The 22,940-nt window shown below is 42.1% G+C and overlaps 1 protein-coding gene and 1 long non-coding RNA gene across 6 annotated transcripts in view; one reads left to right on the top strand and one right to left on the bottom strand.

Annotated features, from left to right (window-relative positions):
- Positions 1-959: 959 nt before the first annotated feature.
- LOC144578440 (uncharacterized) lies at positions 960-14,921 on the bottom strand. Its single transcript, XR_013524227.1, has 3 exons — positions 14,719-14,921; positions 8,589-8,628; positions 960-1,092 (listed from the first exon to the last, which is right to left on the bottom strand). It is a non-coding gene; the product is annotated as an uncharacterized LOC144578440 (long non-coding RNA).
- IFT56 (intraflagellar transport 56) overlaps positions 7,638-22,940 on the top strand; it is a 78,764-nt gene continuing 63,461 nt past the window's right edge. For 3 of the 5 annotated variants that reach the window (XR_013524225.1, XR_013524224.1, XM_035254636.3), the window contains exons 1-5: positions 7,638-7,743; positions 14,806-15,038; positions 15,532-15,669; positions 19,395-19,487; positions 21,203-21,317. Coding sequence is in view for 3 of the 5 variants with exons in the window: in XM_035254636.3 (XP_035110527.2) it covers positions 7,740-7,743; positions 14,806-15,038; positions 15,532-15,669; positions 19,395-19,487; positions 21,203-21,317 (583 nt within the window). In the remaining 2 variants the exon portion in view is untranslated. Of the gene's footprint in view, positions 7,744-14,805; positions 15,128-15,531; positions 15,670-19,394; positions 19,488-21,202; positions 21,318-22,940 lie in introns of those variants that run through there. The other 2 variants (XM_078343688.1, XM_035254632.3) reach the window with 2 other exon arrangements.

Here is a 22,940-nt window from a genome sequence, read left to right as displayed (position 1 = left end):
CAGGTAATGAGAGGGAGAACTTTTTTTGTTGAATTGATACTTGCCCTTGTTTTTTTATTTATTGTTATTATTTGTTGTTATTTTACTAGAAGATCTGGGTATTTGTGAAAGTTTCAATGAAATAGATCTGAGGAGAGAGTGCAAAGCTGAGGTTGCCAGGGAGTGTTAGGACGGCATCGAGCCATATGAACCAGTTGAACCACCGATCAGAGAGGGAAGTGGAAAACACACAGGCTGCAATGAGTCAGCAACGCTAAGTCATAGAAATGAAAAGTACATAAACATCAGAGGGTTGAGTCAGATGGAATGTCCAAAGTCCATGCCAAACAGGTGTTCTACAGGAGATATGGGAGTCGAGAGAGGCATTTGTCAAATGGTCAAATGGGGGAAGGCTGCAGTGGGAGCAGGCACCAGGGCTTTCCCTAGCTTGGACCTGCATCACTGCAAGTACCTCTGGGAGAACTGCACCGGGAAGGGAAGGAATTGCAGGTATATCTTTAGAGCTGGGGAAGGGCCATATTCCTTTTAGAGGATATATTTACAAACTTCATTTTGGTGGTGTTAAAATGAGGAACTACAGGCTATAACCCTTCTTCCAGTAACACATCTGCAAGCAGAGAAAATGGGGATGTAGAAATCCAGAGGTAGGATTGACTTGGTGACGATGGCATCATGTGGTAGCCAGCTGGCTTCCAGTGGGTTTCACCAACAGGTATTTGTACCTTTCTGAACCCTTCCACGCTGAATAGCACAGATCTGTGTAATCAATAGGATACTATCAAAATAACAGTGTGACTTCCAAGACTAGGTCATACACAATGCTGTGGGTTTCTCCTGGCTCTCTCTTGGGTCCCTTGTTCTGGGGAAATCAACTGTTATGTTGGGTGGACACACAAGGAGCCCTAGAGAGGGGTCCATGTGGCAAGTAACTAAGCCTTCCCACCAATAGCCAGCACTAACCTGCCTGGCATGTGGGTGAGCCAGCGGGAAGGGGAGCCTTCAGCCCCACTCAAGACATCACATGACTTCAGCCCCAACTAACTGTGACCTCACCAAGACTCTGAACCACCCAGTGAAGCCGCTCAGCAGAAACTGAAAGAGATAAGAGTGTTGATTGCTTACATCATACTGCTTCCTGCTTATATATCAGGCGGGTCTTAAGCAAATTAGTGAGGTGAGTTTTATTACCTCGACTTACAGAGGAGAAAACTGAAACTCAGGTTAGCACACATTGGAAGCAGCAGAGGCAGGATTCGAATCTGGGTCTTGCTAACTCCAAAGCATACAGCCCTATGTCACCTTCAGTTCTTGCTAGCAGCTGCCTTCAGCGCTAGAGGATGAAGTGAATCACACAACATAACAGGGCCCAGCCCCTCAGCAGCTAGCTGACATAGAAGGCCCCTCCTTTCAGGGATTCCTGCATTGGAACACCTGATATTTTTTCCTGTTTTTCTTGTTATGTTTATATTGTTTTCTGATTTCTCAATTATCTTTCTGCCAAATAAATGGTTACACTAGCAATCAAAAGTTGAAATGATTTTTTTTTTTTTTTTTTTGAGACAGTTTCGCTCTTGTTACCCAGGCTGGAGTGCAATGGAGCCATCTCGGCTCACCGCAATCTCCGCCTCCTGGGCTCAGGCAATTCTCCTGCCTCAGCCTCCCGAGTAGCTGGGATTACAGGCACACACCACCATGCCCAGCTAACTTTTTGTATTTTTAGTAGAGATGGGGTTTCACCATGTTGACCAGGATGGTCTCGATCTCTTGACCTTGTGATCCACCCGCCTCGGCCTCCCAAAGTGCTGGGATTACAGGCGTGAGCCACCACGCCCGGCCTGAAATGATTTTTTATAGTATCCTCACACAAAGCCATTTAGCTTTTTTGTTTTTCTTTGTTTGTTTTTGAAACGAGGTCTCTGTCACTCAAACTGGAGTGCAGTGGTGCAAACTCAGTTCACTGCAACCTCTGCCTCCTGGGCTCAAGCGATTCTCCTGCCTCAGTCTCCTGAATAGCTGGGATTACAGGCACACACTACTACCCCCAGCTAATATTTGCATTTTTGGAAGAGACAGGGTTGCATCATGTTGGCCAGGCTGGTCTCGAACTCCTGGCCTCATGGTGGATTACAGGGGTGATCCACCATGCCCAGTCCAACAAAGCTACTTCATTTTAACTGCTATGAAGATAAGTCACCAGGCAGGGTGTAGTGGGTCAGGCCAGTAATCCCAGCACTCTTGGAGGCTGAGGCAGGAAGACTGCTTGGGTCAGGAGATTGAGATCAGTCTGGGCAACATAGGGAGACCTCATCTCTATAAAACAATTTAAAAATCAGCCAGGCGTGCTAGCACATGCCTATAGTTCTACCTACTAGGGAGGCTGAGGTGGGAGGATCGATTGAGCCCAGGAGATTTAGGCTACAGTGAGCCATGGTTGCACCACTGCACCCTAGCCTGGGTGACCCTGTCTCAAGCAAAAAAAAAAAGCAAGGAGGAAAGGTAAGTTACCTTTTATATTGAAACAAATATTGACTCCAATATCTTTAACTCATTTCAGTTAAACTTTGTCCATAAAGAAGAATTTGGGAGTTTTCAAATAAATTTCTCTTTTTAATTTAATTTATTTATCTATTTTGAGACGGAGTTTCGCTGTTGTTACCCAGACTGGAGTGCAATGGCACGATCTCGGCTCACCGCAACCTCTGCCTTCTGAGTTCAAGCAATTCTCCTGCCTCAGCCTCCTGAGTAGCTGGGACTGCAGGCGCACACCACCATGCCCAGCTAATTTTTGTATTTTTAGTAGAGACGGGGTTTCACCTTGTTGACCAAGATGGTCTCGATTTCTTGACCTCGTGATCTACCTGCCTCGGCCTCCCAAAGTGCTGGGATTATTGGTGTGAGCCACTGTGTTCGGCCTTTTAATTTTAGATTATAGAAAATTTCTATACAATAGAATAGTATAATAAATGCCCATGTACTCATCACGTAGCTTCAACAATTATTACCTGCAGGTGTCTCGGTCTGCCAACTTACTTCAGCCACAACCCTTATCCCTTAGCACTTGTTAAATCGCTTTTTAAAAAGCACCAAAATGTTAACAGGTGTTGTTTCTTGGTTATCAATTTTATATATAATTTATGCTTTCTTGATTTTACTTCTCAGTATCCTCCCAAATTTCCACAGTGACTATGAAGTACTTTTGTAATAAGAGAAAATGCTATTTTTAAATGATTGAAAAAAATGTCTTTCTTTTTCTTTTTTTTTAGAGAGGGGATCTCACTATGTTGCCCAGACTGGAGTGCTGGAGTGCCATCATTGTTCACAGGGATGACTATAGCGTATTATAGCCTTGAACTCCCAGGCTCCAGGGAAACTCCTGCCTCAGCTTCCTGAGTAGCTGGGACTAAAATGCAACCCCCCTCACCTGACTTGAAAACATGTATTTCTTTAAGGAGTATATTTTCAAATGCTTGATCCAGGAGTCATTCTTGGATCTGATCTCAGCCATTACTGATGGCTAAGAACAAGCCATCAGTAATCCTCTCCCCATGATTTCATATAGTTCACTAAGAGGAAGCAGAATAAAATTTGGGTTTTATTTTTGAGACAGGGGCTTGCTCTGTCATCCAGGCTGGAGTGTAGTGGTGGGATCATAGTTCTCTGCTGCCTGGTCCTGGGCTTAGGAATCCTCCCACCTCAGCCTCCAGAGTAGCTAGGACTATAAGTGCACACCACTGCACCCAGCTAATTTTTTATTTTTTGTAGAGCTGGGGTCTCACTATGCTGCCCAGCCTGGTCTTGAACTCCTGAGCTCAAGCGATCTTGCCACCTCTGGCCTCTCAAAGTGCTTGGCTTACAGGTGTAAGCCATTGCACCCAGTCAAAACATGGTTTTTAAAGCCTTCTTTTTTTTCAGAGGGAACAATCTCTATTAAGAAAAAACAAAACATTCTTTTGTTGGTAAGGCAGAATATTTGTAAACCTAGTAAACAAAAAAAGAAAAAACAGACAGCCCTCAACAGAGCTGGGAATATTAGTGCGGCTCTGCAGCAGAGAGTGGAGGATTCTTCTTTCCATGAGATTTTTTTTCCCTGAGGAAAATCAACCCCTAGCAGGAAATGCCAAAATTTAGTGCCTTGGCACTCCCTCAACAACTCATGACCCTGTCAATGACAGGGATGTCATTTTTACATTGGTTTCTAAGGACCGAGGGTCAGTATCACTGCGTATCAAGGCTGAATTAGAGAAACAGAGACTCCAGAGCAGCACTCTTAAGCTCTGGGCTGGATTATCTTTAAAAGAAATGCCAGATATAGGTGATGGGGGGATGGAGGCAGCAAAGCACATTGCCATATATGTACCTATGCAACAATTCTGCATGATCTGTACATGTACCCCAGAACCTAAAGTACAATAAAAAAATAAAATAACAAACAAAACCAGATTTAGCAAGATACAATTTACTTACTCTTGATAAAAAGAGTCAAACTAGGTAAAATAGTTGAAGAAATTTATTCTGAGCCAAATATGAGTGACCAATGGCCTGCAACACAGCCCTCGGGAGATCCTGAGGACACTGTGCCCAAGGCGGTCTGGCCTAAAATGTTTTCTACATTTTAGGGAGACACAAGGTATCAATCAATACATGTAAGAGGTACATTGGTTGGGTCTGGAAAGGTGGGACAATTAGAAGTAGAGGATTCCAAGTCACAGGTGAATTTAAAGATTTTCTGATTAACGGTTGAAAGAGTTATTATCAATAGAAAGGAATGTCTGGTTTACAATAGGGGTTGTGGAGACCAAGGTTTTATCATGCATATGAAGCCTCCAGGGAGCAGACTTCAGAGAGAATAGATAGTAAATCAATCTTTCTTTCTTTCTTTCTTTCTTTCTTTCTTTCTTTCTTTCTTTCTTTCTTTCTTTCCTTTCTTTCTCCTTCCTTCCTTTTCTTTCCTTCTTTCTTTCTTTCCTTCTTTCGATGGAGTCTCACTGTGTCACCAGGCTGGAGTGCAGTGGCATGATCTTGGCTCACTGCAACCTCCACCTCCCTGATTCAAGCAATTCTCCTGCCTCAGCTTCCTGGGTAGCTGGGACTACAGGCACCCACCACCACATCCAGCTAATTTTTTGTATTTTTAGTAAAGATGGGGTTTCACCCTGGTAGTTAGGGTGCTGAACTCTTGACCTTGTGATCCGCCTGCCTCGGCCTCCCAAAGTGCTGGGATTACAGGTATGAGCCTCTGCGCCCAGCCAATAAATATTTCTTAGCAGATGTAAAGAGTCTATTATATCAGTAATTCCAAAAGTGAGGAGGGTATAATATGGTATGTTCAGCTCCTCCTTCCTATCATGGCCTGTACTAGTTTTTCAGGTTAACTTTGGAATACCCGGATGAGAGGAGGAGAATTATATTGTTTGTTTACAGTACTTTGTAATTCACCCATTCAAAGTGTACAATTCAGTGCTTTTTTTTTGAGAAGGAGTCTTGCTCTGTTGCCCAGGCTGAAGTATAGTAGCACAATCTCAGCTCACTGCAACCTCCACTTCCCAGGTTAAAGCTATTCTCCCGCCTCAGCCTCCTGAGTAGCTGGGATTAGAGGCACATACCACCCTGTCTGGCTAATTTTTATATTTTTAGTAGAGACAGCGTTTCCCCATGTTGCTCAGCCTGGTCTTGAACTCCTGACCCTGTGATCCACCCACCTTGGCCTCCCAATGCACTGGGATTACAGGTGTGAGGCCTGTTCAATGCTTTTTAACAAATTTATATAGTCATACTATCATCAAAACCTGGATTATGTTTTACAGTCCCTCAGAATCCACTGCTGTGTTGCAACTGTAATGAAGTTGCAAGTTCCAAGTTTGCCTGTTACCTATGCGACCAGGTTTTGTGTGCCTATGTTATTATGTGTTTCATAATACCTATGTGATTCTTAGAGCTGTACTTAGGAATAATAACTTCTTCTCAAGTACACTCAATGTCATATTCTGCCCTTCGTAACTACAGCTACAGTTCAGTCTCTACCAGGATTTAGAGATTTAAAGCTATACCCAACTGTTGGAAGTCAGTGGTCATATCAATTGATTTAGGAAATTCAGCAGGGTTGTTTACAGTATCATCAGTCCTTTAGACCCTGGCAAGAGGAGCCCCTGCTCTGGGGTCTGTGCTGTGGCCACACCCTAAACCAGGTATGAAAAGTCCATGGAGCTAAGGGGTCCCTGTACCTCTACTAACAATGCTGCGGTGCCCAAAACTGAATTCCCTGCTGATGGAACCCGAAGCCTGTTTCCATACCTGAACGGGTCTCTTCCTTGGGTCAGTCCTCCCTTTAGGTCTATCAGAAAATGACAGATCACTGGTGAGTTGGGTGACTACAGCTTGAGTTTGTGGGCTGGGTGTCCACACATATGCACAAAGCCCTACATGGTGTGGGATAGAACCTAGAGTGAAAAGAGATGGGTTGTGGGCTGAGGGCTGGGGCTGGGTCTCTCTGCACTGCCACATCCACAACAGAATTTTGAGAAGTCTGAGAATTCTAAATTGGAGCCTGACCTTCTTCATAATAGTGTATTTGTCAAGGAAGGAGGATAAAACATTTTATTTAACAGTTTGCTAAGCTGATTTAAAATTTTCCAACATTTAGCTGTATGGTATATGGACCTCCATTTATATGATTTCATTTATATTAAATGTCCAGAATAGACAAATCTATAATGACAAAAAAGATTAGTAGTTGCCAGAGGTTGGGAGGAGGGGAGAAAAAAAGCAAGTAATTGCTGACGGCTGTGGGGTTTCTTTCTGGAGTGACAACAGTGTCCTTGAATTCGATAGTGCTAATGGATCCATACTGTGAATATATTAAAAGCCATTCAAACTTTAAAAGTGTGGGGTTTTTTTGTTTTTGATTTTTGAGAGAGTCTTGCTCTGTCACCAGGCACCAGGCTGGAGTGCAGTGGCGCAATCTCAGCTCGCTGCAACCTCTGCCTCCTGGGTTCAAGCAATTCTCCTGCCTCAGCCTCCCAAGTAGCTGGGACTACAGGTGTGTACCACCATGCCCAGCTAATTTTTTTGTATTTTAGTGGAGATGGGGTTTCGCCATGTTAGCCAGGATGGTCTCGATCTCTTGACCTCGTGATCCACCCTCCTCAGCTTCTCCAAGTGCTGGGATTACAGGCGTGAGCCACCGCACTGAGCAAAAGTGTGGGTTTTATGGTAATTTAAATAACCTATCAAGCTATCACCAAAAATATACAGTGGGAGTTCTGAAATGCCACCCCAAAATATGATGCTTTGACATGCTGATTACTTTGAACTGATGACATTTCGGGAACAGTAGATGCAGGCAGAGGCTTTCTCTGATTTCTGCTTATCTGCCTAAGACAGACCAAGGGATCCTCCAAAAGGAACTCAATTGTCATAGATCCCCTCCCCTGGACCTTATCAACCAGGGAAGATTAACTTGGATCACAGAAGAGGAGCCTGGAGGTTGACACCATGCTGAGACAGTCACCTCTTCTTCTGAGGGCTGCTCTAAGAGAATCTTTATTACTTAGGAGGCTTTTTATTTGCATAACAAGACAACCTTTGTTCACCATACACTTCCTCCCCTCATATTTCCATAACTGGTGTCACCACTCCCCAACCCAGAAGTCCAAAGCCTCTGTTCCCTTCTGTAGCTCGGGGTGTGATATGAGGTTCAATCATCTGACCCTTCTTTGAATCTTCTATTTTGTGGGACTCGCATGGGTATGTACATAATTAAAAATGGATTTCCTCCTGTTAATCTGACTTATGTCAATTTAATTCATAGCTCAGCCAAGGAACTTACAAGGGTAGAGGGAAGTCATTTTTCACTCCCCTACAAGAACATTCTGCTGTAAAGGGGAGCTAAAAGTAATTTTTGTCTTAAATTCAACCAAACATAGGATTAATTCTTAAATGTGGAACCAAAAGGGTGAATTCGTGTTTCTCTGAAATCTATATATGTAGCTGTCTCTATGTGTCTCTGTATATTGATGTTTTTCTATATATATAAAAATACATATATAATCAGTGAATTAAGATATCTAGTCACTCATTTACTCACCAAGTGATTGCAGGGGGGTGATGAGGATGGGGGGCAGGGTGTGGTGGTGGGTTGCCAGAGAATGAAGATTATGCAAAAGAATCTAAGAAATCATACCTGCCAGGCCAGGCATGATGGCTCATGCCTGTAATGCCAGCACTTTGGGAGGCCAAGGCAGGCAGATTGCTTGAGGCCACGAGTTCCAGACCAGCCTGGCCAACATGATGAAATCCTACCTCTACTAAAAATACAAAAAGTTAGCTGAGTGTGGTGATGTGTGCCTGTAGTTGCAGCTACTTGGGTGGCTAAGGCAGGAGAATTGCTTGAACCTGGGAGGTGGAGACTGTAGGGAGCTGAGATTGTGCCACTGCACTCCAGCCTGACGACAGAGCAATACCCTGTCTTGAAAAAAAAAAAAAAAAAAAAAAATAGCTACCTTCCAAGAGTTCATGGTATACTTGAATCTCCATAGGCTAGTTATTCAAGAGGGTATGTAATGTAACTCAACAATGCCACAATTACTTACATTCAGTTCGGAGAATTACCTCAGTTTGCCCAACTTGTAACTGTGAAAAAAAAAAAAGAAAGAAAATTTTAGGACCTTCCAAATTTATTATGCCAAAGGGAAGAGTCAAGCCCTGGAAACCAAGTCACATGGCCTGGCTGTTTTTCTTCTCTGGTGCATGAGTGTTGCTTCCTGACCTTTTTGTTGATGTTATACATTAACCAGGCTCTCCATTCTTTATTCAAACCTAGGCTAAATGATGTTGGAGATGGAGACTCTTGTGATTGTTACCTCTTTACAACAGAATATTAAACAACCCCCTTCGAGTGTAATAAATGGTAGTGAATTAAATCTTCTGAGTATATTAGCTTTATATAGAAAATGCTGTTATTCTGTACAGCACACCTGTGGTTCCCTAAATAAACCACCCTCACCTTTCCCTACATTGGGGAGCACTGATTACTATTCTTTTTTTTTTTTTTTTTTGAGACAGAGTTTCGCTGTTGTTACCCAGACTGGAGTGCAATGGCATGATCTCGGCTCACTGCAACCTCCGCCTCCTGGGTTCAAGCAATTCTCCTGCCTCAGCCTCCCGAGTAGCTGGGACTACAAGCGCGCACAAATCAAAAAAAATTTTCATTGTGGTCTACAGGAGCGCACCCAGCTAATTTTTGTATTTTTAGTAGAGACGGGGTTTCACCTTGTTGACTAGGATGGTCTCGATCTCTTGATCTCGTGATCCACCCACCTCGGCCTCCCAAAGTGCTGGGATTACAGGCGTGAGCCACCATTACTATTCTTTGGTGTCTGTGTTTACCTGATGGCTGCTCTCACACTTTGCACTTGAAAAAGCTCTTTTAACTGGATGCTGAGCCATTCGATTATAGATTGACATTTTGATAATCCAGAGACTTTAAGCGGGCCTCCTGAGATCTGTGCCTCTTTGCTGACATTCAGAGCTTTGGTGTCTCCAGGAGCGGCTTTTGCTCATCCCACCTCATTGGAACCGGCAGGGGTCTCTGGCAAGGCTCCTCTCAGGTTTGGAATCTCCCTGACTTTGACTGAGATTCAGACTTTATGCAAGCCATCCAGTTCTATGCTGGACAGAGCTGGAATTGACGCTCTACTTTAAGTTAGAAGTTTTGTTTGCTTGTTCTGGCTTTCACAGATTTATGATGTTCAGTTTTCTTTGAGGTTAAGGTTTGTTTGTTGAACTACTTGCTAGATTTTATATGGCTCTTCTGTCATTCAAATTTCGTCAGAGAACAAAATTGGTTCTCTCCCTGAAAAGAGAAAGTGAATGTTTGTGGCTTCAGGTAAATTTGTGATTTTCAGCTGGGCCCAGTGACTCGCACTTGTGAGCACTTGGGAGACTGATGCAGGCAGATCACTTGAGACCAGGAGTTCAAGACCAGCCTGGGCAACACGGTGAAAACCCTTCTCTTCTAAAATGACAAAAATTAGCTGGGCATGGTGGGGTGCGCCTATAATCCCAGCCACTTGGGAGGCTGAGGCAGGAGAATCACTTGAACTTAGGAGATGGAGGTTGCAGTGAGCCCAGATCGTGCCACTGCACTCCAGCCTGAGTAACTGAGTGAGACTCTGACTAAAAAAAAAAAAAAAAAAAAAAAAAATTTGATTGTGGTCTTAAACTGGACCCAGGTTGGTGACCCAGGTTTTGGAGCTCAGTTAAAATTGACATTTAAGTTTTCTTCTTGGGTGACCAAAAATTCATAAAAGGGTTCGTATAAGGATATAAGTCCCAAATATAAAAGACCTTGGTCCTCCCAGAAGAAAAGCACCTTAGGTGATGGAGGTCACATAGGAATGTTGGAGTTCATAGCTTCGGATGTATAACTGTTCTAGGGAAATCCCAAAGAACAGTATACAAGGAAATCTTCTCAACCTGTTGGGCACACATAAAGGGTTGGGCTCCCAGTCCCTCAAACCCCCAGAAATTTCTGGGTTTTATTGGGACATATAAGAGGGTTTCACTTGTGGGTGAAACCTTGAGGAGTGATCACTGTTAAACAGCACACTAGACCCAAAACATCTTTCTCTTTCAAGCTTTGGTCAATTTAAAAGAGGATACAAATTATGGACAACTGTTCATCTAAAATGAAATCCTCTTTAAGGGAAGACCTCCTTTTAGAAACTCCAGCTGAATTTACATACAAGACTCATGGTGCCACCTCCTGTGTGTGTGTGTGTGTGTGTGTGTGTATACACATCAATATATATGTATATATGCATGTCGGTATGTTTTATGAGACAGGGTCTCGCTCTGTCAGACTGGAGCACAGTGGTGCTATCTCAGCTTACTGCAGCCTCCACCTCTGGGGCTCAAGCAATCCTCCCACCTCAGCCTTCTGATGCAAGTGGATGGCACAAGAGGCACACCCACATGCCAGGCTAATTTTTCAAGTTTTTGTAGAGATGGTCTTACTGCATCATCCAGGCTTGTCTCAAACTCCTGAGCTCAAGTGATCCTCCTGCCTCAGCCTTCCAAAATGCTGGGATTACAGGGGTGAGCCAACGCATCCAGCTACCTCCTGTCAATATTTGGAAAAATGGTCTTACTTGAGCCGAGAAGATCCTGAATTACAATGGCAAAAGTGAGGTACCTGTGAAATGCCTAAGTTAGTTTGCTCACATGCACAATTAGAAAAAGACAGCTCTAGAATTAAACAATATAATTGGGAGAGTTATTTCCAATGCTACCAAGAAGCAAGCAAAAGAGGCTGACACAATTCTTTTCCTATAGAAAAAGAATGAAAAGCTCTCTAAAACTGTTAATTCAGAAAAGCTGCTGAAACTGCTGCTTCTCCTCCTTCTGCTCCCCCTTCTTTCTATGCCTTCTTAACAAAACTACCTCACCCAGACTGACCTTCTCTTCCTTCTCCTCCACTTGCACCTGCTCCCACTTTTTTGATTCCATTTCATGAACATCCAGCATCTGGCAGAGGGCAGCCTGTTTTAGTCTAAGTTATGGTCTAAGGTAGAACTTAGAAGCAGAGTTAAATAATTCCCCGACCCTCACCAGGGTCCTGTTGGTTTTGCTAAGGAATTTGAATTAAGTATCTGAGTTTATGGCCTTGGTTATTCTGATTCCTATCAACTAACTCACAAAGGCCGGGCACGGTGGCTCACGCCTATAATCCCTGCACTTTGGGAGGCCAAGGCAGGTGGATCACGAGGTCAAGAGATCAAGACCATCCTGGTCAACAAGGTGAAACCCCGTCTCTACTAAAAACACAAAAATTAGCTGGGCATGGTGGTGCGCGCCTGTAGTCCCAGCTACTCAGGAGGCTGAGGCAGGAGAATTGCTTGAACCCAGGAGGCGGAGGTTGCAGTGAGCCGAGATCGTGCCATTGCACTCCAGTCTGGGTAACAACAGCAAAACTCCGTCTCAAAAAAAAAAAAAAAAAGATTAGAAAAAAGCCCATTATAGAAATTTCTTAGAAGATGTTCATAAATGCTCAGAAGAGGACTGTAGGCAGTCACACAAACGGCAAAGGCATTGCTTCAAGCCATCCTCACTGTGTTTCAAAGAGTAGTTGGCTGCAGTAAAATACAATGTCAACAAATCCAGATGAGTCCGTAATGTCACATTTTGAGAGGTTTAAGTAACAATATTCAGGTTTATCTGAAGGAAGCTATGTTAATAATCAAAATGATACTCTTCACAACTCCAGTTTTATAAATGGGTTAGAGGAAGAATTAGCACTAATAGTGAAAAGACAAAGCCCTAGCTGGGCCACTTCTCAAACCTCATAATTTGGTCAGTCTTGCTGACCAGTTGTCTCAACTGAAGATGAAACTGAGAGGGAAGCCAGACAAAAGAGCAAGGCCAATAAAATTATGAATTTACAGTCGAAACAAATGTCCACACAATTTGGACCTTCAAAATATCCTTATAAACCCCCAAACAGACCTAACCATATACTTTCAATTAATACAAAAAGCCTGATCACTTTTAAAAGAATTGCCAAAACCTAAAAAGGAAAGAACAACAGGTGGAGGCAGAAAATAAAGAATGGGGGTGTGCCATGGAACTTAAAGGGGTCTTTCCTTTTCTCCTTACTAACACTGCGGGAGAAAAGACATTGTTTAAAACTCCCCTTACAGTTTTTCATCCCTGTTCTGTGGAAGCATTGCTAAACTCATACCACACTCAACATTATTCAATTTGTAGACTAGTTTCATACAAAATTTCACTTCTTTCAGCTTCTCACATCACCTCTCTAGATATAATAAGCTAAATATTGCAACTCTGTTTCCTTCACTTTCAGATGAAACAACACAATTGTGTAACTGTAACTGCAAACTTTGCTTTTCCTAAGACTGATCTGCAAGAGACTCTTCCTACTTAGGCTGATGTTGTTTGGTTTACAGATGGACGTTACATAATGGATGAATCTGGAACTTACTGTATAGGTTTACGTAATAATGTTTTCAACCGAAGAAATAGAAAGTGCTTACCTTCCAGAAGCCACTTAGATTAGCTCCTGTCTTTGTACCACAACTGGGTATTGAAGATGTCATTTGCCATGTAGAGGCCCAAACCTCCTACACGCAAAAGACCCTAAATGACAGCCACATGAATGTCTCATTATTAAATAATGAATTTACTCTCACGAGAAGGCTGTATTACAAAACGATATGGTCTTAGACATACTCACTGCAGCCCAAGGAGGAACTGTGCCAAGACAGAAACTGAGGAATGCTGTGTTTATAACCCAGATGAATCAAATAACATCACCAAATTAATAACTGATTTGAAAAACTCGAGTAATTAACCTTTTGGATCCAAACCCTCTCTAAGCTACCAGTTAAGTAGTTGATTTGGATCTTGGAGAACTTGGTGGCAAAAGCTTTTATGTATTTTAGGAATTATATTCATAGTTTGTGTTTTGTCTTGCCTTTGTCTGCAGAGCTGTTGCGGTATTTATCTGCAATTGGGTCAACATACAGCTGAGAAAATTAGAACAATGACTACTCAGAGAATTGTTTGATTTAAGAGGCAGCTATGTAGCCTGAATCAGGTTCCAGAACTACTTTCTCTTGTTGCTTTCTAGTTAGAACTTGGTCCTTAACTGTATCTTCCAAGACTGAATCTTGTTGCTTTATAGTTCAGACTTGGTCCTTTCCAATTTCCCCTCCTCCCTGGGACGTGACTGCCTAGGAAGGAGCCTTCCTAGTGACGTGAGGTTTGATCAAATACAGGACCTGAGAATATAATTCTTCTATGATGCTTTTTCTGAAAGCGTTTGAAGAAAAGGGGGAAATGTGAAAATATTTTAGCACCTTCCAAATATATTATGCCAAGGGAAAAAGCTAAGCCCCATAAACTAAATCACAGAACATGGCTGTTTTTCTTCTCTGGTGCATGACTGTTGCTTCCTGATCTTTGTGTTGTTATATATTAACCAGATTTTTAATTATTTATTCAGACTAAATGACGTTGGAGATAGAGACCCTTGTGATTGTTACCTCTTTACAATGGAATGTTAACCCCCCCCTTAAAGTGTAGTCAATAGAGGCGAATTAAATCTTCTGTGTACGTTAGCCTCATCTAGAAAATGCTGTAATGCTTTACAGCACCCCTGTTTTTGGCGATATAAACGACCCTGATAACCATTCTTTGCTGTCAGTGTTTGACAGGATAGCCACTCTTACACTTTGCACTTGAATAAACTCTTTTATCTGGATCCCTGAGTCTTTTGGTTACTTTAGGCTGACATTAGTTAACTAACTAGTTAGTTCTGCAGTCTGTTAATTCTGAGGGGTTGACCAGAGGTCCTCTAAGGTTCCTTCCAACTCCTAACATTCTACGATTTCATGAATGTAGACTATGGTTGACCTGTATTAACTGGGTTCAGGAGTAAGATAAATTAAGTCATCCAATTGACAAATATTTATTACAGTTTACTATTGTGTGTAGGTGTATCTGTGGAAATAGGCAACTGTATTTTGGTGCACTGCTGCCTCCAAATCGCAGATCTACAACTTTTTCAGCAGAAATTTTCTAAGCTTCCCGCACTAGCCAGAGACAGAGATTGTGCGTCGGACGCAGCCAAGAGTTGCTAAGGAGTCCGACTTGGTCCAAAACGGAAGTGGTCCCTGAAAATTACTTTCCCAGGAAACTTACATTTGAAAAACTACGCTATTCCAATTCGCCTTTTCCTAAAGTAAACTCATAAATGGAGACATAACCAAACTTTCGCTCTCGGCGCAGCAGAGAACGACGCTCTCCTCCCGAGAGGAACCACTGCTCTTCCACGGCGGAAGCTGCATGGAACCAAGAAGCCGCGGGTGCTGGTTCTCCAACGAGGCTTTTTCTCCCGACGGACCAGCCTCCCGGCGGGGTTGCCGTGGAAACAGAGCGTGCTTTGTGGATGCGGCGAAACGCTGTGGCGCGGCCTTTGCTGTCTGTCTGCGGAGGGAACTCACAACACCGACGTCAAGATGGTTAGTGGCTCTGAATAATGAGGGAATACTTTGAGTAGGTCCTGATTCTGGCGATTAGAGGTTCCCAACACACTTCTGTGTAAATCTAGGTGTGTCCGCAGAGGGTAATCTCCTGCTCTCCCTGTGTTCCCACGGTGGACAGGGATGTAAATACCTCGATGCTTTCTTCCCTCCTGCTTCTCCATTTACCCACATCTAAACCACACGTGGGGTGGGAAGCAGAGGAAGGGGAAGCTGAGATGACAGAAGCTATGCGAAAGCATCTTTTGCCGCACTCGAACCAGAGAAGATAAAGTTGGGAGTAGCTGTTTGGTCCTTCCTAAGTATTGGGTGATGGCTCTTCTGGTAGAATACCTGTTTATAAAACGAGTTTGAATGGGCTTCCCTGGGGTTCGTTGCTACGGATTTGACTTATAAATTACAGAGCTGTCACACTCAGTTTAAATCTGATTATTGGAATTGGACCGTACAGCTGTCCTTGTTTCTTTCACAGATGCTTTCAAGGGCCAAACCTGCTGTAGGCGGGGACGTCCAGCACACTGACAAAAGAAAGAAGAAAGGTAGGAAGATTCCAAAACTAGAGGAGCTTCTTTCACAAAGAGATTTCACTGGAGCTATTACCCTATTGGAGGTAATGTCCAAAAACGTTGCTTCTTGGTGGGTGAATACTGGACTGTATATGAATGCTTGGGTGCATGCTGGTTGCTATGCTGTTGAAATAGATGGGTACATTCTGGGGCTTCCTGTACACATCCCCTGTAAATATAGTCAGGCACAGATTCCAGATTCTAAGTTAACTATAAACCTGATAAAAGGTGAACTAAAAAACTAATTTCTTGAGGGCCACTTTTGATTATGTCTAGGTCACTGATGATGATTATAATCTAAAAATATGGAGGGACATTTAATACAATGTCAGTTAACACATTGCTTATCCCAACCCTTGACCGATCTATGATTTTTTCCTATTATGTGTTCTAAAATTTTGCTCAAATTTAAGTAATTCTAACATGCTTATGGTTGAAAATATTATAGCCCCAGAAAATATTTCAAATCTCCATGGCAGTAGTTCTCACCTATTAATATACATTGGAATTACCTAGGGTACTTAATAGGATATAAATTCCTGGGCTCCTGCTCTAGGTCTGCAGTGGTGCTCAGGAATCTGCATTTTTTTTTTTTTTTTTCAGACAGAGTCTTGCTCTGTTGCCAGGCGCCAGGCTGGAGCACAGTGGCACAGTCTTGGCTCACTGCAACCTCCGCCTCCTGGGTTCAAGCAATTCTCCTGCCTCAGCCTCCCCAGTAGCTGGGACTACAGGCGCATACCACCACACCCAGCTAATTTTTGTATTTTTTGTAGAGACGGGGTTTCCCCATGTTGGCCAGGATGGTCTCGATCTCTTGACCTGGTGATCCGCCCACCTCAGCCTCCCAAAGTGCTGGGATTACAGGCTTGAGCCACCGTGCCCCGCCAGGAATCTGCATTCTAAGGCGCGTAGTCTAAGTGCTTCTGATGGAGATGGTCCCAGGGACTGCGCTTTGAAAAACTGCTTTGTGGGAAACACATGTTTTAGGAGAGTGAAGTTTGCACCAAAGAATGAAGAGTTCTGACAGCATGTTCTGGTTGTGTTGTGCCAGTTATTTCTCTTAAAATGCTACTCCATCCGTATTACTCTGAATCTACCATTAATAATTGTTATAATTTGGTTTACATATATTTCTTCATCTTCCATGTATAGTTTGCTTTATTATTTATTTATTTATTTGAGATGGAGTTTTACTCTGTCGCCCAGGCTGGAGTGCAATGGCACAATCTTGGCTCACTGCAACCTTCACCTCCCGGGTTCAAGCAATTCTCCTGCCTCAGCCTCCTGAGTAGCTGGGATTACAGGCCCCTGCCACCACGCCTGGCTAATCTTTTGTATTTTTAGTAGAGATGGGGTTTCACCATGTTGGCCAGGCTGGTCTCCCAACTCCTGACCTCAGGTGATCCACCCACCTCAGCCTCCCAAAGTACTGGGATTATAATTCAGTTTACATTATAATATAAACCGGCCTAGTTCTCTTTCTTACTAGTGTTCTGGTATTGAGCATGTTGTTTAGCTTTTTGGGTGTCAGCTTTCTTATCTTTACAGTGGGGAAGTTGGCATGGAAGCACCTTCTAGTTCTGTGAATCAATGTACTGAGTGCTGTGTATATGTCTATCTTCATCAGTCTGTTTTCCTCTTTTTTCTTTAAGACAATGACACCTTTTTTCTATTGTATAACACCAGGTTGCCTTTATTTTATTTTATTTTTGAGACAGGGTCTCACTCTGTCATCCAGGCTGGATTGCAATGATGTGATCGTGGCTCCCTGCAGCCTCAACCTCCCAGGGCTCACATGATCCTCTCACCTCAGCCTCCCAAGTAGCTGAGACTACAGGCATGTGCCACTATGCCTGGCTAATTTTCATCCAGTTGGTTATTTGTGTGTGTGTGTGTGTGTGTGCGTGTGTTTGTGTGTGTGTGTGTGTGTGTTTGTGGAGATGGGGGTCTCACCATGTTGCCCAGGCTGATCTTAAACTTTTGGGCTCAAGGGGTCCGCCTGCTTCTGGCCTCCCAAAATGCTGGGAGTTACAGGGCCAGGCTGCCTTTAAGTTCACAGGGAAGCTCTGCTGTATGCTTACATTCTTAGGTAGATGGTTGGAGTACCATGCTGCATGGGAATGGAAACTGCTATGGTTTCCGGTGAGGTAGTCTCATGCACTTTCCTGTAGCTCCAGGGAATTCAGGGAGACCTCAGGTGAGAATTTCTCCAGAATTAAGACACTATTTTCAAATTCACTGCGTTTGGTGTGAGGAGGATTTCTAATGTTGTAGAGTTAGCTATAGGAGTAAATTCTTATCCCAGATAAGAAAATATCAAAGAGATGTCTTCATCTTATAGTGACTGAGGCATCTGAAGTTCTGTAGTGACGCTCCGTAAGTATGTGTTGGCTCACTATTTGACTTATCACCCTGTAGAGTGAAAAAAAAAAAATCTTACCTTACCGTGAAAATTCAGAATTCTGTGTCAAGGTCTTAGTTCTTTCCTCCAAAATAAGGCTTTTCTTTTGTGGGCAGAGGAATTCATAAAATATTTGTCCACAGTGGACATAAGTGAGGCCAAGTCTTTTGAACATCCTTAACTCTTATAGGTCTGGTAACCTAGCCTGCTCAATGGTAATAGAAAGATTTGATGGCAAGCTGGTGCGGTGGCTCAAGCCTGTAATCCCAGCACTTTGGGAGGCCAAGGCAGGTGGATCACGAGGTCAAGAGATCGAGACCATCCTGGTCAACATGGTGAAACCCCGTCTCTACAGAAAATACAAAAAATTAGCTGGGCATAGTGGCGCATTCCTGTAATCCCAGCTACTCAGGAGGCTGAGGCAGAAGAATTGCCTGAACCCAGGAGGCGGAGATTGCGGTGAGCCGAGATCGCGCCATTGCACTCCAGCCTGGGTAACAAGAGCAAAACTCCGTCTCAAAAAAAAAGATTTAATGGCTTGTCCTCAGTGAAAGGTTATAACCTATTAGTAAAAATATGTGGCCGGGCGTGGTGGCTCACGCCTATAATCCCAGCGCTTTGGGAGGCTGAGGCGGGTGGATCACGAGGTCGAGAGATCAAGACCATCCTGGTCAACAAGGTGAAACCCCGTCTCTACTAAAAATACAAAAATTAGCTGGGCATGGTGGTGTGCGCCTGTAGTTCCAGCTACTTGGGAGGCTGCGGCAGGAGAATTGCTTGAACCCAGAAGGCAGAGGTTGCGGTGAGCCGAGATCGTGCCATTGCACTCCAGTCTGGGTAACAACAGCGAAACTCCATCACAAAAAAAAAAAAAAAAAAAAAAAGGTAAAAATATGTGTGTGCTAATGCAACAGGACTGAAGTGGGAGGTTAAATGCAGTAGAGCACAGGGGGTGACAGCATGGGCTTTGGAGTCAGACATTTCTTTAAGTCCCTGCCAGCACACATACTGGCTGTGGGGCCTTATGTGAACTCATGGTTGAGCCTCTCTAACCTTCAGTTATTTGGCTTTAAATATTTTACACAATCTTGTTCCTTATATATCACCCAGAATTGTTAGCCGACTCAAATGCTTTTTGGAGTACAATATCAGTAAATACAGAATGCCAAATGGGAAATATTTGAAAATATAAATTTCTGTGACAATTAGAAGGTAATTGTCCTGTTTAATTAAACATCATATTGTCATGCTTCTAATACTTAGATTGCCTGTTGTTCATCAGTAACTCAACATAGCATTTTTTTTAAAACAGAGAGTTTACTATTCAAAGTTTTTAATGATTTTTTAAAATACATTTTTAACCTGAAGTTCAAACGTCATGTTGGGGAACAAGAAGAGGATACTAATTTGTGGATTGGATATTGTGCCTTTCACCTGGGTGACTACAAGAGAGCTCTGGAGGTTAGTGTAAAAAAAAAAACCATTTTTTCCTAACAGAAGTGTGTTTAAAATGTTATTAAACTTTATATTATAATAATACATGTCCGTGGTAAAATTCAAACAATGCAGATGGAAAAAAAAGAAGTTACCTATTTGTGTTCCTCGATTATATTTGTTAATGAAGGCAACCACTGACTTTTTAGAAATGTATCACTTCAGTGGTTGTCTATATTGTAATATGCTCCATTACAGTAGTTCCCTCTTGTCCGTGGTTTTGTTTCCCGGGGTCAAGCTCAGTTACCCACGGTCAATCTCAGTCCAAAAATAGGTGAGTACAGTATAATAAGATATTTTCAGAGAGAGAGAGAGAGTGCGCGCAGAAAGAGACCACATCCTCATAACTTTTATTACCATATGTTGTTATAGTTCTGTGTGATTATCAGTTATTGGTGTTAATCTCTTATTGTGCCTAACTTATAAATTAAACTTTATCATAGGCATGCATGTGTAGGAAAAAACATGGTATAGATAGGATTCAATACTACCTAAGGTTTCAGACATCTACTAGGGATCTGTCCCCCATGGATAAAGAAGGATGACTGTATATGTACCTGTATCTTGTATACGTTTTACTTTACATGCATGCTAATCAGATTGTACAACATATTGGTATTAGGATTTATTAAGTAAATCTTCAGAACAGGAAAATTAAGCCATTTTGATAAAAACTTGCATGAGTCTTCTCTCAAGAGAATTTCACTTTTCTTTTGCTTGGTTATTTTTAGACATAGGAACGATTATATTATCTTTATATTTTTGCAAGTAGAATTGTTTTGGAAATTGTTTTTCTTGGTCATTGTAAACCCTACCCATCTACAATAATTAATCAATAGGATTATGGATTTAAATACAATTATACACGCCTTACTTCAAGTAATTTTTAATTCACAAATGAAATTGCTTAAGCATTTCCTACATATTCTTATTCTCAAGATGTAATCTAAGCAAATTTGAAGAACCTGCATAACTAAAATGAAAATATTCAAGGACAGGTAATGAGGAGGTGAGCTGTAGAACAAAGGAACAGAGTTGGTGAAGGAAAAGGGAAGATGTGCAAAGGGCAGAATACAGGGTGATAATATTTGTAAAAGGCGTAGGAGGAAAGGAAGAACAACCCACGTGTTGTAAGAAACAACACCTAGGAAAGACTGATCAAAAGTAAGACTACATGGAAAATGTCACTGACAAAGTGAATCTCTGAAAGTGTCCTTGGCAGGAAAAACAAAAAATTTAAAAACTATGAAGCCCCCACACACATATAAAAAAAGCCAGAAAACAATTAGAATGAAATGGAATTTGTAGTGTATTAAAGCCATCAGATTTTAAGTTAACTGAACATAGGACTTTCTTAAGGGGATCTTGTATGTCTTTTTAAGTTAGCAAAAATAAAATAGTTCAGTTACTCTTTGTTTCTGTTGTTTGTTAGTCCCTATCAGTATTAATTGGGGGACAAAAACCACAAGTATAAGATCATATGGACAGTAGCCCTGCAAATGTAGGATTGAACTTTAGCTTCAGTATTTAACCTTTTCAGATATAGAAAAATTGCAAAGTGTGTAGGATTCACTAAATGTTAAATTGCTTAATCTCAGTATGAAATCCTATTTCATTACGGAAGAATGGCCCATCAGTTGCTTTGCTGCCAAAACAAGATCACTGCTTACTGTATATTTCAGGAATATGAAAATGCTACAAAAGAGGAAAATTGTAATTCTGAAGTCTGGGTGAACCTAGCTTGCACTTACTTCTTTCTTGGGATGTATAAACAAGCCGAAGAAGCTGGATTTAAAGGTAAAAGGGCTCTTTTTATCTGATATTTTTCACTCATAGTAAGAGTCGTTTTGAAGATTTTAAAACTTAGTATATTCCTTTTTCTATTGAGGAAAAAAAAAGATTGACATTAGAAAGCTAAAAAAGATAGCTTTAATCCTCAAAGAATATTGGATTTGAGTAACTTTATGTTTAAAGAGAGAGTTAGCCAGGCATGGTGGCTCATGCCTGTAATCCCAGCACTTTGGGAGGCCTAGGCAGGTGGATTGCCTGAGCTCAGGAGTACAAAACCAGCCTGAGCAACATGGTGAAACCCTATTTCTACTAAAAATACAAAAATTAGCCGGGTGTGGTGGCAGGTGCCTGTAATCCCAGCTACTCGGGAGGCCGAGGCAGGAGAATCGCTTAAACCCAGGAGGCGAAAGTTGCAGTGAGCTGAGATTGTGCCACTGCACTCCAGCCTGGGCAACAGAGTGAAACTTTGTCTCAAAAAATAAAAAATAATAAAATTAATGCTACACCTCACCAGGCTATAGCCAAAAAGCAGAAGGATGAAGGAAGAGAAGGGGCAGGGTGTCTTTCTAGGCCCTGTCGTGGGAGAATAGGCATGCTGTTCGTGGTAGTTAGGTAGAGTTTTGTTCAGACTTTTATGGCTGTGGACTTTGTGGCTGCTTTTCCTGTTTCTGAGTGAGAAGCCCAGCAATTTCAGCTTGAAGAATCCAGAAATCGTTTTTTCTGCTTTCTTATGGATATTCATCTCAGGGCAATTGTACTCAAATTTGAAAATAAGAATAAAAGGGAAACATGGTAGAAAAAGTTAGAGTATGAACCAACTTATGTTCAAGAAAATGCAGAGAAAAGTGGGCGCTGTAATATTTGATAGGGAAGAATGTATTCAAGGTACAATTAATTTATATGTATAAAGAATTTCAGCTGGGCCAGATGCTGTGGCTCACACCTGTAATCCTAGTACTTTGGGAGGCCAAGGTGGGTGGATCACCTGAGGTCAGGAGTTCAAGACCAGCTGGCCATCATGGTGAAACCCCATCTTTATTTAAAAAAAAAAAAAAAAAAGAATTTCAGCTCAAATTCATGGCAAATGTGGAACTTGAATTTTTTTTTTTTTTTTTTTTTTAAGACAGGGTCTCACTATGTTGTCCAAGCTGGAATACACTGGCTATTCATGGGTATGAGCATAGCATCCTATAGCCTCAAACTCCTGGCTTCAAGCCAGCCTCCAGCCTCTGTCTTCTAAGTAGCTGAGACTACAGACACACCCGCCATCATACCCAGCAAAGCCTTTCTTGATTTGGACCCAAATTGTTTCATATGTGCTTGTGTAGTTTTTCCTAATTTCATTATAAGGTCCTAATGTTACTTACTTTATCTCATATTTTTAGGCTTTATCTGTGTTAAGAACACTGTTAGACACATAAAAGGTGATCACGGCATCTATCTCTATTTCTATATTTTTTTTATTTCTTATAGATTGAAGTATGACTTTTTCTGTAAAAGAGGTAGAATTGGGTATCCAGAATCAGGAAGTTTTCCAAGAGTGCGAAGGATATTTGGAACTTAAAAGCTGTTAATACTTTTGCTTGACGGCCTGTTTCGATGTGGCACATAATTATGCTAGAAAATCTG

This window comes from Callithrix jacchus, chromosome 11 (assembly GCF_049354715.1).
Source record: "Callithrix jacchus isolate 240 chromosome 11, calJac240_pri, whole genome shotgun sequence".
Taxonomy (NCBI): Eukaryota; Metazoa; Chordata; class Mammalia; order Primates; family Cebidae; genus Callithrix; species Callithrix jacchus.
The sequence above is the reverse complement of the archived record's forward strand: the minus strand, read 5'-3'. Positions and strand labels throughout refer to the sequence as shown.